Source organism: Chiloscyllium plagiosum, chromosome 22 (genome assembly GCF_004010195.1).
Source record: "Chiloscyllium plagiosum isolate BGI_BamShark_2017 chromosome 22, ASM401019v2, whole genome shotgun sequence".
Classification (NCBI taxonomy): domain Eukaryota; kingdom Metazoa; phylum Chordata; class Chondrichthyes; order Orectolobiformes; family Hemiscylliidae; genus Chiloscyllium; species Chiloscyllium plagiosum.
In genome coordinates, this window is record NC_057731.1 from 44,922,862 (window position 1) to 44,938,823 (window position 15,962).

Sequence of the window (15,962 nt, forward strand, 5' to 3'; positions counted from 1 at the left end):
AATGCCCTGCAGTGATTGTGCGGTCTCGACTGTTTGTGTGTTTAATCACAGAATAAGTTTCAGTAAGTGATGCTGGTGTGGGTTCATTTTGATGTTCAAAGTGTTGACTGAGAATTCTTTTCCTTTGAATCTCCTTTATCATGTTCTATCTCGTTTGCATTCTGAGTGAAGCTGCAGGCTGGAGCAGATAGGGGTTTGGCTCTTGCTTTGCTCTGCTGCCCCTGTACAGTGCTGTAGGGGGGTGTTCTGCTATTGATTTGGGACAATATGGTGTAGTTGGTTAACACACTGCTTCCCATCATTCCTGGCCCTGGTTTAATGCATAGTCTAATACTGTATAGTATTCATATTCTCCCTCAATCCTGCATGAACCAAGTATGGGACATTCAGAATCTAGTTCCTAGTGAGAACTGTGTGGGTTAGATAGGGATAAAGCTCCTTCTGTACTTGAATAAAACACCCAAGTTACATACTGATGTGTTTAAGGAAGCTCATATCAACATCATCTGACTTTCCTCTAGAAGAACAGCATGTGTGTGACATTTCCTCTTCTCCTTCAGCAGAATAACTCCAATTTCCCAGTTCCTCCTTTCTTTAACTCTTGCTTAACCCTTCTCCCCAGCCCACTCCTTTTCTTTCAATAGCAGGCACTGCTTAGCCCCTGTACAATTAATACCATCCAGTCCCATTTCTCAGCTGACGTCTGCCACCTTCCTAAACTCGCCTTTTCTTGATCCCAAAATCTCCTCCTGGTCCACACCTTGACAGCAAGCATTTGTCATTGGCTGTTCCGGAGTAAATGCCCGAGTTGTCATATCATGGAAAATGCGAGGAGGAAGGCATGGAATTCCAAAAGGAGTTAGACAAGTTAGTGGAGTTGGCTGAAAGGTGGCAAATACAAGCAAACTTTGTTTTAACCAGCATCTTTATGAACTGGCACTCTGAATTAAACCAGCAAAAAGTATATACCTCAAATACCACAAAGGTTACAGTGTTATTCTGTCCACTAATTATAATTTTTAATTTATTGACCTTAATGTAAATATACTTGTTCAATTGAATGGCCACACAAAATATCAACAGTTGGTTCAATTTCGAGTCAATTTCTCCTCAAATACCACAATCTGCCACAATGTCTGAGTAGTCAGTTGAGGGTACAAGTGAGAATGCTCTCTCCTGGTAAGTTTTATTAAAGGCAAAGTTGCATTACTATTTAAGTGATTTATGCTGTAAATAAAATGTAACAGTGATTTATATACCTCCTGCATTACATTTCTCTTAGTGTGTGTTTTTACGTTATGTGGACCACTTGATTATCTGGAATGTTTGATCAACTAGCAAATCCACGGTCCTGTTGGTGCTGGTTAATGAAAGGTTTGCTATAGATTTTAATGCAAAGAAGTGTGAGGTGATGTGTTTTAGTAGGAAGTAACTTGAAAAAACATATAAAATAAGCTGTACCATTATAAAGGGAAAATAAGAGAAGAGGTATTTGGATGGATATGTATAAGATCACTAAAAGCGGCAGGACAGTTTGAGAGAGCAGTAGTAAAATATACAGTATCCTCAGCGTTATTAGTCAGAGTACAGACTACAAGAGCAAGAGGGTGACGTTGACCTTGTATAAAATACTTGTTAGACCCCAGCTGGAGTATTTTGTACAGTTCTGAGCATGATGAGGTACAACCAGGTGACATGGAAGTATTGGAGAGAGTACAGATGCGATCTACAAGAGTGGCTTCAGGAACAAGAAACTTCACTTAAGGATAATTTGAAGAATGTGGCACTGTTCTCCCTGGAGAGAAGAAAGCTGAGAGGAGATTCACATAAGGTTTTCAAAATCACGACTGGGCTGGAAGAATAGATAGAAAGAAATTGTTCCTGCATCTAAAAAGAACAAAAATGTGCAAGGATGTGAGGAAAAAGCAGGAGATTAGCACTAGGTAGTGATGCTCATTTGAAGGGTTGGTGTAGACACGATGGGCCAAATGGCCTCTTTTTACACTGTAGGACTTATGTGATTCTGTTATATACTTGCCTGATCAACTGTCCAAGCCAACTCACTGCTAGATGTAGTATTGTCAAATCTTGTGCTCACCAACCCACACACTCTCCCACACTTACAGACCACCAACTCAGCTTTTCTCCAGAAACCTTTCTCCCTAACAAAGAGTCAGACAACCCACAGCCACATCCCAGATTAGTTGGGGGCAGATGAGGAAAACTTTGATTTACACACACATTGCTTTGTAATAATCTGAAAAACGTGATCCAAGAGAGCAGTGGGATGATTCTAGGAACTTGCAAAAGGGAATTGGAGAAATAATTCAAGGTGAGGAATTTGCAAGGGAAAGAACAGAGAATTGGAACAAATTGATTAGCTTTCATTGAGCCAATACAATCATCTTGGACCAGTGGCTTCTTCCTCTTCTGTAGGCTTATATTCTGTTTATGATTGCATCCCTCAATTTGTGCAATGTGCTGAACCTCCAGTCATTTCCCTTTCTTTCTTCTCCGCTGAACTTGGTGCCCTCTTATCCTCCCTTAGCCTCATCCTTCAGATCAGTTCCCAATAGGGCTTAGCCATGTTTGTCACCTGAAGAGACTTTGAAAACAAAAATCAAATTGCCTAAAATAGTAGTTTGAGAAAATTGGGACTGGTTTTCTTGGAGAAGTGAAGGTTAGGAGGAGATTTGAAACACACTGCCTGAGAATGTAGGAGAGGCAGCTTCAGTTTAGGCATTCCAAAGGGAATTAGAGGGTTAATTGAAAAGTAACATTGTTCAGAATTTTGGAGGAAGGCCAGAGAAAGGCATTATGGGAGAATTTAGTTTGGAAAGTGAACACAGACATGACGGGCTGAATGATGGTCACTTGTATTGTAATAATTCTGATTTTAAAACTACTACATGTCCATAGGTGAAAATTTGACAATTAGAGTCATAGAGATGTACAGCATGGAAAATTCTACAAGTTGTCATTTTTTAAATCAAACACTCGGCAAATTGCCAGGTATCTCTGGTTGAGTAGATAACTTGAATGTAAATAATTAAAGTAATTGTATTGAATTTATGTATCAATAGAAAATAAGTTAAATTAAAATCAACTTAACTCTGAACTCTCACCATTTTAACCTTCTAAAACTAATTCTATCAGTAAAATTGTCTTTATGACAAACTTGTACTTATGTTATACAGAATAAGACATATTTTGCAGCTATTGATTCTCAGGATTAATATATATTTGGCATAATTTATTGTTTCAGCTGTAGGAGTATGTAGATGCAATAATGGTGGCAAGCACGAAACCTGTTCTCTGAACCAAAGTGTTATCTATAACTTTGTTGAACTGCGGTATGCCACTGAACAGGTGTATCCTGGACACAATGTGAAAATAATTATTTCAGACTTAAAGTGCAACATAATGCTTGCCTTTCATCACAATAATAAAAACTCATCTAATTTTGTTTAGGCTTTTATTATGATCCAGCTGGAAAAGTTTGGATTCTGCAAATGAAATATTAAGATTTACATATAGATCTGGAGTTACAGGTTGCACAGCCCCACTCCAAGCCCCCTCTGAGGTCTTGATCACTGATTGTGCCATCTCTAATCACCTCCTTGTGTCTGTACCTCTGCTTATCATCCATCCCACTAGTTTTACCCTTTCCTTTTGGGGGGAAACCCACCCGACTCCATCTATCAATTACATACTCAGGAGTAATTTCCTTAACTAATTTTGTTTCTAACAGCCTGAATTGCTGTCCTCTTGCCCTCATTGTCTCCCATCACTGTTGGTGAATGTGGACCAGTTTCACCAACTAGTCTGAGACCCACTGAGTTCAGTGTGTTGGGCACGTGACGAGTCTTTGTTGTCTATTAGCAAATTTGGTGAGACCATACCAGGCATTATTACTTACCCAGGAGGTAAGACCAAAGTAACGCAGAGTTCATTTTATCTCTGCTAAACTACATCTTCAAATCACCAACATTTTCCTCTTTAGTTCTAAGTGCAAGAACATCATGAATTTACTTGTCTCAGTGATTGGAATGATCTTCAAAGCTGCCACTTTCTTCACCTCCTAACCACTGCCTATTGTCTCCATACTCAACCCCAGCACCTCTCATCCTGGAACTCCCCTCTTGATAGCTCTGTGGTTGCCCCATCATCTCAAAGACTGCAGTGGCTCAAGAAAGTAGCTCACCACCACTTTCTCCAGGGCAATAAATGCTCATCTAGCAGTGACACTCCTGTCCCATAAACAAAGTGGAGGGGAAAAAAAAATCTATAGTCTTGTTGATAAAAATTAGGAATGTACCTTACTCTCCTTCACATATGCCAGACAAGTCCTCATTTTAATGTTTCATCCAAGAGATGATTGATTTATTGATGCAGCACTCCCTTATGACTGCACTGAAGTGCCAGCCGAGAACATGGGGCTCAAGTCTATGGAATGGGACCTGACCCCACAATCTTCTGACTCCAGCGAGAATGCTAGATAGTGAAGGAAGGCTGGACGAGGAAGAATGCCTCTTCGCGGTTTCACTGAATATTGGCTCTTATTTTGTTCTGTTCATGCTGCTGTGATCCGTGATCCATGAGCCTTAGCTGTGCCTGCGGTGATCTTGCTTTCATATGGTGCCAGAGTTCTTTGGAAATATTTTGTAATGTTTGAACCACATATCTTTGGGAAATAGTTATGACCAGTTTCAGCAGAGTAAACTTTTATTTCACATGAACTGTGGAAAAATGTGTGTATAAATGCAAAAAAGCAGCTTGGTACAGAGAGTATTCCCACTTCTCAGCAATTTGCATTTCATTAGTGTGCTTCACAAAATGATGTGTGGGGTTGGTGGGGATTGTAGGAGGAGAAGATGTTAAACTAAGTGGGAGGAGATTCATGTAGAATCATAAAATCCCTACAGTGCAGGTAGAAGTCCATTGAGTATGCACTGACCCTCTGAAGATCATTCCACCCAGACCCACATCCCTATAACCCTGCATCTTCCATGGCTAATCCGCCTAGCCTGCACATCCCTGGACATTACGGGGCAATTTACCATGGCCAATCCACTTAACTTCCGCATTTTTGGACTGTGGGAGGAAATCATTACATCCATTAGAAACCTACGCAGACACAGAATATGCAAACTTCCTACAGACAGCCACCTGAGGCTGGAATCGAACTTGGCTCTCTGGTGGTTGTGAAGCAGCAGTGCTGACCACTGTGCCCCTGTGCTGTCCTGTGTGGAGCCAAAACTCGAGTATTGCCTTGTTGGGCTGAATGGTCTTCTGTGATGTAAAGACTGAGTTGTTTATTGTCACATGGTCAAAGAAACAGGTTTTAAAGTAAGGAGAAAGATATTGAGACCATGATGTTTAGGTAGAATAACAAAGAACGGTGATGTTGAGCTACAGGAGGGTGAAGAGGTTTCAGGTGTTGAAGCAATGGAGAGACTTGAAGATGAAGCTGAGAATTTTGAAGACAATTGACCAGGGAATGACATCATGTAGAGATCAGTATAGGCAAGAAATAAGAGTGTGAGAAGGTTTATACTCAGTGAAGCACAGATTTCATCTGAGAGCGGAACATAAGATGAAATCCTTCCACCATCTTGTCTCTTTCAGTAATATCCTCCACCTCTACAGCCCTTCCAGATCTCTGATGTGGAGGTGCCACTGTTAGACTGGTTCAGGTTAAAAATCACACAAAACCAGGTTATAGTCCAACAGGTTTATTTGGAAGCACTAGCTTTCAGAGCGCTGCTCCTTCAGGGAGCTAGTGGGGCAGGATCATAAGACACAGAATTTATAGCAAAAGATCACAATATTATGCAATTAAAACGATATATTGAACAAACCTAGATTGCTGTTAAGTCTTTAATCTTTTAGATCTTCCAGATCTCAGCATTCCTACAATTCTGACTTCTTGCATACCCCCAATTTTAATCACTCCTACATTGGCAGCTTTACCTTTAGCTGTCTGAGCCCTAACTCTGAAATTCCTTCTAGGAAAAACTCAGATTCTCTCTCTGTCCCTTCAAGATGCTCCTTTAAGTTCACCTCTTGACCAATTTTTCAGTTGATCTAAAATCTCCTTAGATGGCTGTGTTGAATTTGCTGCATAATCTTTTTTTTTTGTGAAGTGCCTTGGCACATTTCATTGTATTAAGAGTGCTATATAAATTGAAGTTTCTTTAATTGTTAAGGGAACAAATGCTCCTGTTCATGCCGCGACAGAGCAGCAAGGGTTAAAATACATCCAATAGGTTTAAGCAGCCTCCAACGTTGAGAATCTGCCACACAATAACACACCACTCCAGGTTAATGTTAAGGATTAGTTGAAGTACTTGATGATAAAGCTTGTCGGGGGATGCTTACAAGAGACTGTTGCTAAGGCCAGCTTAGCTGCTCTAAATGGTTGCTAAGGACAAAGTATCGAGGTGCAATGTAGTCATGCACAGTCATGTCCAAGGGGAGAATTGAACATTGACAAAGAAATTGTTACTCTACATAATCTTCTCTTTGGAAAGTGAGTGAGGAACGGGCCTACCCCAGTGTGTGGCTAGCTGTGATCAGAGGAGTGTAGTTAGTCACTGCTTGGCCTGTGCTGGGGCACTCCGTTAGATCTGGGAGCACCATGCTTCAACTAATAATCTCCTTTTGCAAACCATTCCCCCAGACAAAGGTGTTTACTTATTTTTTAACATTGCATTGGCCTTTTTTCTCTGCTCTGTTAAGGCTTTTGGTGTGGTCTCCATCTTAATAAAGTCTGGCCCCGCTGACACGTCAGGTCAGGCAAATTAAATAAGTGTCCATTTTCTTTTCTGCATCTGTGCAGTCGGATGGCTCTTTAGAATGTTTGTGAGTTCTCACCAACTTCATTCAGTGTTGTGTAGTAAGTGTATTTTCCCTCAAACACACTTGTGGCCATGGGCAGAAATAAAGGATTGCTTTCTTTGAATGTTTTCAGTATGGAAGAGAGGTTTGCCTACAGGGTAAAAGACAATGGGCAATCACCAACCTTCATTTTTCCCGCTCGCTCCACAGATGCTCGTGAAACTACTGGTGTACTTTAAAGCACAGGTTAAATCTTTAGCTGCAGCATTTTATCCAGTACTGGGCACACAGCATTAGAAAGGCTTTCAAAGCCCTGGAGGAGACGCAAAGAAGATTGACTGGAATGGATCCAGGGATGACGGACTTCTATTATCTGGAGAAGCTTGTGTTCCTTTACTTAGAATGGAAACAGTTAAGAGATCGCATTTGGGTTTTCAAAATCATACGGGGCGTGAGAGAGAAACTACTTCACTAGCAGTAAGCTTGGTAACCAGCGGTTAATGATGGATATAAGAACAACAAGGTCTTCCTTTTACATTGTGAGTTGTTGCGATGTGGAATATGCTGTTTGAAAGGGTGGTGGAAGCAAATTTAGTGGAAACTTTCAAAGAGGAATTAAATTCATACTTGACCAGGGAAAGTTTGCAGAGGTGCAGAGGAAGCAGGGTGAATTGAGAGCTCATACAGGCAACAAGCACAGAATGGCTTCCGACTGTGCTCTGGGATCCTATTACTTTTTATTTGTCATGTCTACTGGGCTGTGAGCTCCCCTGGGTACCCAATGAAAGTTCATTCCCCAGGGTCAGCCCAGATTGAGTGTGTCAGCTATTCGTTGAACTCCTACCCATCCTGACTCCACCCAACACATCCACATTGAACGTTGATTAGGAGCAGAAAATATGGCAGATTTCTTCCAAAAACCCCTCTGTCTCATTCCAACACCTATTTGGAGAAACTGAGGCCAATTTCAGCGCTTCTACATCAGTTATGACTCAGTGACCAGAATACTGAGATTTTTGTTGAAGTGTTCAGGTTGCACTCCAAAGACACAAACACACAATCCCAACGCACTCCTGAGAGGCAGCTCCACAGACAGAGGGACTGTCTTTCAGATGAGATGTGAAACTGAGACCCCATCGACCCTCTCCGGTAGGAGTAACAGACTCCATGGTACTACGCTGAAAAAGAGAGGGGGAGAGTATTCCCAGTGATGTGGCCAATATTTTACACCCCAACCAAAAAAAAAAGCACAACAAACAAAAATTGCTGACAATATTCAGCAGGACACAAAGTGCCTACAGTGAGAAAAATAAAATTAAGATTTCAACCTGATGACCCACTGTCAGAACCACTAAAATAGATTATTCTGTCATTATCACATTCCTGTTTGTGAGAGCTGGCTATAGGACAGTTAGCTGTGGTATTTCCTTCATTATTACAGCAATGACTATCCTTCATTGAGTTAATTTGCTGTAAAATGTTTTAGGCAATTCAAGATGGTATATGAATGCAATTTCTTTCTTGTAAGCAGTTGATAGTTGTAAGCTCACAATTAATACTGTGTTTGTATTCTCTTCTAGTGGCCAGCTTGAGAGCTGTCTGGGGTCCGATTTCCGTCGTGGAGCAGGAGTCCTGGATATCCTGTACGAGACTCCCTCAGTGGTGCTGACCTGTGGATATGACACCTACATCAGACAGTGGGATATGCGAGCTAGCATCAGGTAAGCAGGTTTTTCTGTTCCTCTGACCAATCTCTCATTCCTGACCATGCCGACCATATTTGTTGAAGGTCAAACTTCACAGCTATCAAACCAGGTGCCTTCCTGGTGTGGTCAAACTCCATGTCTGAACAGTTATGATAGACAAGCTAATCCCCCTTGGAGGGGAATCACAGCCATGTCCAAGCCTTCCCCTCACCTGATAAAAAGGGAAATTAATGGATATGGGAATTGAGCAGGGAAAATCGGGTTGTAAACCAAGGTCTGAGATCTTGTTGAAGGGGCTGTGTAGATCACTCCTGTTCACATTTCTTATGTTCTCCAGCTGCTTCTAGCTCCTTACTTCTGTAAACTCCTCCAACCCTAAAACTCTCTCAGTTCTGGGCTCCTCCAGTTCTGGCTTTGCTTCATCCCATGCTGGGAGCTGCCTGGACCCAAATCCCGGAATTCCCTCACGAAAGCTCTCTGCCTCTCTCACACTCTCTCTGCCCCTCTCTCTCCTCCTTTTACGATGCTCTTCAAAGCCTCCCTCACTGACTAAGCTTTGAATCGTCCATCCTGATATCTCCTCATGTGGTTCAGTGTCAGTTCTTGCTGGATCATGCTCTTGCAATGTGCCTTGGGACATTTTCCAACATTAAAGTCACTATTTAAATGCAGGTCGTTACTATTGACTCATTCTGTCTGAAAGCAGCTACCTAAACACAGCATAGGCTCTGAATATGAAGGGTTCTGTCTCAGCTACATGCAGCTTTTAATGTCTGGATCACCTGTAAAGTGGGTTTTCACAAATCTCTGCAATTTATTGAGGAGTGGGCATCATCATCCAAGTGCATTTAGGACTTGTTCTGTTTTTGGTTCTTTGTGCACTCATGCTCACACTTGCCCAGCATGAGTTACTGAATATCAGTCCTCACCTGGTTTGAGTGTTCTCCCCTCATTTGGATCTTCTGTGTTTACCCCTTCCTCCTGAGATTAACCCACTCAGCAGTCTGGCTTTTTGGAGTCTTTGACACTTGGTGACTGTTGAAGTTGTGAATGTTAACTGTTTATTGCATTCGAAAATGTATCATTTTTTCCCCAATTTTTTTTAATTTCATATTTATTGACAGGTGGAATTGAAGGATGGGCATGTTTAACCATTGTTAAACTGGGCAAATGCATGACAGATGAATTATATAAATGTGAAGTTATCCTCTTAGGTAGCAAAAACAGGAAGGCGGAATATTACCTGAATGGGGTGTGGGTGGGTAATGCAGTGAGACCTTGTTGTCCTCATACACTAGTTGCTGAAAGTAAGCAATTAGGTGCAGTAAGCAGTGAAGGAGGCAAATGGTATTTTGGCCTTCGTAGTGAGAGGATTCGAGTACAGGAGCAGGGATGTCTTGCTGCATTTGTACAGGGCCTTGGTGAGATCACAACTGGAGTTTTCTGTGCATTTTGATCTCCACTCAAGGAAGGTGTTCTGCCTGTGGAGGGGTGCATTGAAGGTTTACCAGACTGGTCACTTGGATGGCAGGAGTATGAAGAGAGTTTTGATCACAGTGGTGCTGGAAAAGAACAGCAGGTCAGGTAGCATCCGAGGAGCAAGAAAATTGACGTTTCGGGCAAAAGCCCTTCATCAGGAAGCCCAGGTGAAGGGCTTTTACCTGAAACGTCAATTTTTACCTGCTCCTCGGATGCTACCTGACCTGCTGTGCTTTTCCAGCACCACTGTGATCTAAACTCCTCTGGTTTCCAGCATCTGCAATCCTCACTTTTGCCTAGGAGTATGAAGAGAGACCAGACCAGTTAGAAATATAGTCATTGGTGTTTAAAAGGATGAGGCTGGATTTCGTGGAAGCCTATAAAATTCTAACAGGACTAGACAGTGTATACGGAGGATCTTCCTAGTGACTGTGAAGTCCAAACCAGGATCACAGTCTAAGGATGTCGGGTGGGCTATTTAGGACTGAGATGGGGAGAAATCTCTTCATCCACAGAGTGGTGAGCCTGTGGAATTCACTACCACAGGAAGCAGTTGAGACCAAAATATTGAATGTTCCATGAAGGAGTTAGACATAATTCTTAGGACTAGAGGGATCAAAGGTATGGTGTGAAAACGGGATCATGATGATCAGCTGTGATCATGTTGAATGGCAGAGCAGGCTCGAGGGGCTGAATGGCCTCTTCCTGTTCTTATTTTCTATGTCTCTAGTAAGTGTGAGAGAACCATATTATGAGCCCGATGGGAATTGGTTGTTGGTATAATTCCTGGCACACAGTAGTTAATGGCTATCCAGATAAGGTCATTACTGAGTGTATGTCACACAAATGTATGAATTGGCCTAAGGCTGCTACTTTCAGTCCTGCATAGTGCCCAGCATACCCCAGGTTATCAAGATGTCTCAAAGCTTTTGAGCAACAGAAGAAGCTAGCAGTTTCACATTTCTACCATGCAGTAGCAACCCGAGTGGTATTCTCCACTGAGAAGCCACTGTCATCAAGCCAAGATGATGTTCCACTTACTGTGCTTTACATTAGTACTATTGTGAAGCTGCTCCTTCCAAACACTCAGCTTTAACTTTCAAAAGGAAAAAGGCAGCAGATGCATAAAAACATCACAAGTTCATTGCCAAGCTACTTGCCATTCTGACTTAGAACTATATTCCTATTCCTTCATTGAAGTTCGTTCAAAATCCTGGACTTTTCTTCCGAACAACGTTGTGGGTGTCTCCACATGCCGAGGACTGCAGACATTTAAAGTGGCAGCTCATTCCCATCTCCTTACAGGCAGTTAGAAATAGGAACATATTTCTGGGTTGCCATCAACACACTCATCCTGAAAATTATTTTAAAAAACAATAGAAACATGTGAATTTGTAATCTGCCTAAAATTACAAACTGTTCTCAGTTTCCAAGTACCATATAAAGGAATGACTTGGAGGTGCCGGTGTTGGATTGGGGTGGACAAAAAAAATCGCACAATACCAGGTAATAGCCCAACAGGTTTATTTGGAAGCACTAGCTTTCGGAATGCCGTTCCTTCATAATCCCTACTGCAACAGAATATTATCAATAGTGGCTGCAGTGTCAGCTGTGATTATATTTTCAGGCCTTGGAGCAGGGTTTGAATTTAGAAGCCTCTAACTGATAGCAAACTGCTTTCAGTGTCCAAACTAATGTGGCCTGAGAAACAGCCCTAAAGGATTTAGCGCTTTCCTAAGGTATCTGTTTAATTGGAGGTGGAGAGTATTATTAATCTAAGAACATAAATTTGGGAGAATTATTTTCTGACTTGATATATCAGACCAAAGAGAGTGAGAGAAAATGTGAGCAGAAACTGATGGCAGTTGACCAAGCAGAGGTAGGAGCTCACCTCAATGGCCTGTAGTCAGCTCTGGTTAAAATAACATGTCCATCCTGTGGGATACTGTTGCCATCTTGTGGCAGTAAAAGTCAGTGCAGCAACTGGAGATGTATGTTCATTATTGTGAAAATTGGGCAGATTTAGCAGAGAATCATACAGCACGGAGACAGGCCCTTCGGACCAACTCATCCATGTCAGGTTTCCTAAAATGAACTAGACTAATTTGCCTGTGTTTGGCCTATATCTCATTAAACCTTTTCTATCCACGTTCCTGTCCAAATGTCTCTTACCTGTCTCAACCATAAAGTCATAGCTTCATACAGCAGGAAAGCAGACCCTTTGGACTAACTCATCTGTGCTGACCAGACATCCCAATCTGATCTCATTCCATTTGTCAGCACTTGGCCCATATTCCGCTAAACTCTTGCTATTCGTATAAACATCAGATGCCTTTTAAATATTGTAATTGTACCTGCTTCCTCTGACAGCTCATTCCATACACACATGGAAGTTACTCCTCAGTTCCTTTTTATATCTTTCCCCTCTCACCTAAAACTTATGTCCTAAAGTTTTGGACTCCCCCACCTTAGGTTAAAAAAAAACCCTGACTATTCACCCTATTCATGCCCCTCATGATTTATAAAACTATATAAGGTCACCATTCGGCCTTCAATACTCCAGGGAAACCAGCCCTAGTCTATTCCACCACTGCTGCTCGGATGCTGCCTGAACTGCTGTGCTCTTCCAGCACCACTAATCCAGAGTCTATTCCATCACTCACTATAGTTCAAATCTTCCACTTCTGTCAACACCCTTGAAAATCTTTTCTCCATTCAGTCAAGTTTAACAAAATCTTTCCTATAGATGGGCAACCAGGATTGTATGTAGTACTCCAAATGTAATCCTACCAATGTCTTGTAAAGCTGTAACATGACATCCCAACTCCTGTACTCACTGTTCTAACTGCCAGATGCCACCTTCACCACCATGTCTACCTGTGATGCAACTTTTAAAGAATTATTACCTGAACACCTAGGTGTCTCTGTTCGACATCACTACTCAGGGCCGTACCTTTAACTATATAAGTCCTGTCCTTGTTTGTTTTACCAAATTACAACACCTCACATTTACCCAAGTTAAACTCCATCTGTCACTCCACAGCCCATTGGCCCAATTTATCAAGCTCCCTTTGTAATCTTAGAAAACCTTCTTCACTGTCTACTAAACCACCACATTTGGTGTCATCTGCAAACTTAGTAACCACACTTCCTAAATTCTCAACCAAATTGTTCATATAAATGACCAACAACAGTGGACCTAGCAGTGACCTCTGCAGAGCACTGCTGGTCACAGACCTCTAGAACGAAAAACCACCCTTTGTCTCCTACTATCAAGCCAATTTTGTATCCAGTTGACAAGCTCTCCCTGAATCCCTAATCAGCCTACCACAAGGAGCCTTGTCAAAGGCTTTACTAAAGTCCACGTAGATAAAATTTACCATTGTGCCCTCATCAATCTTTTTGGTTACATCCTCAAAAAGCTCAATCAAGTTTGTGAGACACTATTTTCCACACACGAAGCTATGCTGACTGTCCCTTATCAATCCTTGCCTCTCCAAATGCATGTGAATCCTATCTCTCAGAATTATCTCCAAACATTTACCCACCACTGATGTCTATAGTTCCCAGGCTTCCCCTTACAGCCTTTCTTAAATAAAGGCACAACATGATCCATCCTCCAGTCCTCCACACCCCATCTGTGGCTATATATAATACTCTGTCAGCAATTTCTTCCCTAACTTCCCACAAATTCCTGGGATGCACTTGATCAGCAAGGGTGATGTGAGAAGAAATATTTTCACACAGCGAGTACTTAGGGTAAAGAAGTCTGGTGGAGGCAGGTTTAATTGAGGCAGTCACAATGGCATTGGATGTTTGTTTGGAAGGAAGTGGTTGCAAGGATATAGGAGGAAAGGAGTAGATTGGCAGTAGATAATATAAATGGTGGGGGCTGGAAGGGCCAAATGGCGCCCCCTTTTTCTGTGATCCACCTGATTGGCATTCCATTCATCACTTTGAGCAGCCACTCCTTCCACCAACATTGCAGTCTCACTATGTCAATGTGTTCCACCTACCAGTCTCTTGCAGAAACTCACCAAGGCCGATTTAATTGAAACATCTAAACAACAACATAAATGACCTGTTTTTGTATAAGAATCCTTAACATAATAAAACATTCCCTGGCTTTCAATAAACATTACCAAACAAAGTTTGACACAGAACAATGTGATCAGATGAGGTAGGTTTTAAGAAGTATCTTTATGGAATAGGGTGGGTACAGAACTGGAGACATTTAGGGAGTGAATTCCCAGGGACTGAGGCAGAAGGCATGGCCACCAGTCCTGGATTGATCATTTTTGAGGATTCTAAAGAGACCTGAATTGGCAGAGCATAGATATCACAGGAGGTCTTAAGGCTGGAGAAGATTACAGGGAGTAGAAGGGATGAGGACGTTGGAGAAATTTACAAAGAAGGGTGAGGATTTTAAAATCAAGTATTTGCAAAACTTGGAGTCAAATTGGTAAATACAAGAGTGATGGTCAAATGTGGACTTGATGAAAATTAGGACACAGGCAGCAAACTTATGAGTAAACTCAAATTTGCAGGGAGGGTATAGAATTTGGGAGGTCAACCAGGAATACATTGGAACAATTGCATCTTGGTAAGAAAGGACGGAAGAGGGTTTCATCAGTTGATTACCTGAGGCAGGTGCAGAATTCAGCAATGTTATGGAGGTAACCATCACCTCCACTGCCTGGAACAAAAAGGGTAGCATGTGTGTGGGACACCACCACCTCCACTTTCATTCATCTTCACTGGGTCAGAGCCCTGAATCACTCTCTTACAGCACTTCAAGAGTAACTTTATCAGCTGGACTGCAAGATGTTCGTCTTTTATCAACTTTAAAACCAACTAAGTCAGCATCATCCAAATCCTGTGTTTTTTGAAGATAGGCGTCATTATTTAAAAAGAATTGTTTTGAACGTTGTCCCGATTGAGACACGAAAAATGCATTTCTTGTTGGGTGACAGTAATCTGTGTGACTTCCTTCAGAAGGCAGTAGAACCATATTCAGTAATTCCAAAGAGGGTTGGCATGGCTGTGCCACTCAAACAGCAGAGCCTGTTTGTTCTTTTTTTTTTACAAACTAGTTTCAAGTGACCAAAGGTTCCCAGGGTTGGAGCGAATGGCCAAAGGTGAGGCAATTGATTTGATGTTGTTGGCAGTCTCAGGGCTTCCACCCTATTCTGTCACATTTGCTCTTCCTATAAAGTGATAATTGCCAGAAAGCCTTCTCCCATTCCGAAACCTTATATGTCCTCCATGGTTCCAAGGGGACAGCTTAATATGCAGGCTGTGCAAAGGATGGCACAGAGAGAGCGACACACACAAAATATAGCTGGATAGGTTTAAGGGAACAATGAACATGACTATTGTCTCAATATCTTCGATAAAGCATATTGTACACATCAAAAATAGGAGCTATTCAAAGTAAAATATTATTACATTCAGGAAAAAAGATCATCCTCCATCATAGAACATAGAACAGTACAACACAGAACAGGCTCTTCAGCCCACGATGTTGTGCCGACAACTGATCCTCATGTATGCACCCTCAAATTTCTGTGACCATATGTATGTCAAGAAGTCTCTTAAATGTCCCCAATGACCCTGCCTCCACAACTGCTGCTGGCAACGCATTCCATGCTCTCACAACTCTCTGTGTAAAGAACCCGCCTCTGACATCCCCTCTATACTTTCCTCCAACCAGCTTAAAACTATGATCCCTCGTGTTAGTCATTTCTGCCCTGGGAAATAGTCTCTGGCTATCGACTCTAATCTATGCCTCTCATTACCTTGTATACCTCAATTAGGTCCCCTCTTCTCCTCCCTTTCTCCAATGAAAAAAGTCCGAGCTCAGTCAACCTCTCCTTATAAGATAAGCCCTCCAGTCCAGGCAGCATCCTGGTAAACCTCCTCTGAACCCACTCCAAA

General features: G+C 41.9%; 1 protein-coding gene across 4 annotated transcripts in view; it reads left to right on the plus strand.

Annotated features, from left to right (window-relative positions):
• fbxw4 (F-box and WD repeat domain containing 4) overlaps positions 1-15,962 on the plus strand; it is a 144,487-nt gene that overhangs the window by 123,046 nt on the left and 5,479 nt on the right. For all 4 annotated transcript variants that reach the window (XM_043712922.1, XM_043712924.1, XM_043712923.1 and 1 more), the window contains one exon: positions 8,421-8,561. In XM_043712922.1, coding sequence (XP_043568857.1) covers positions 8,421-8,561 — 141 coding nt within the window. The remainder of the gene's footprint in view (positions 1-8,420; positions 8,562-15,962) is intronic.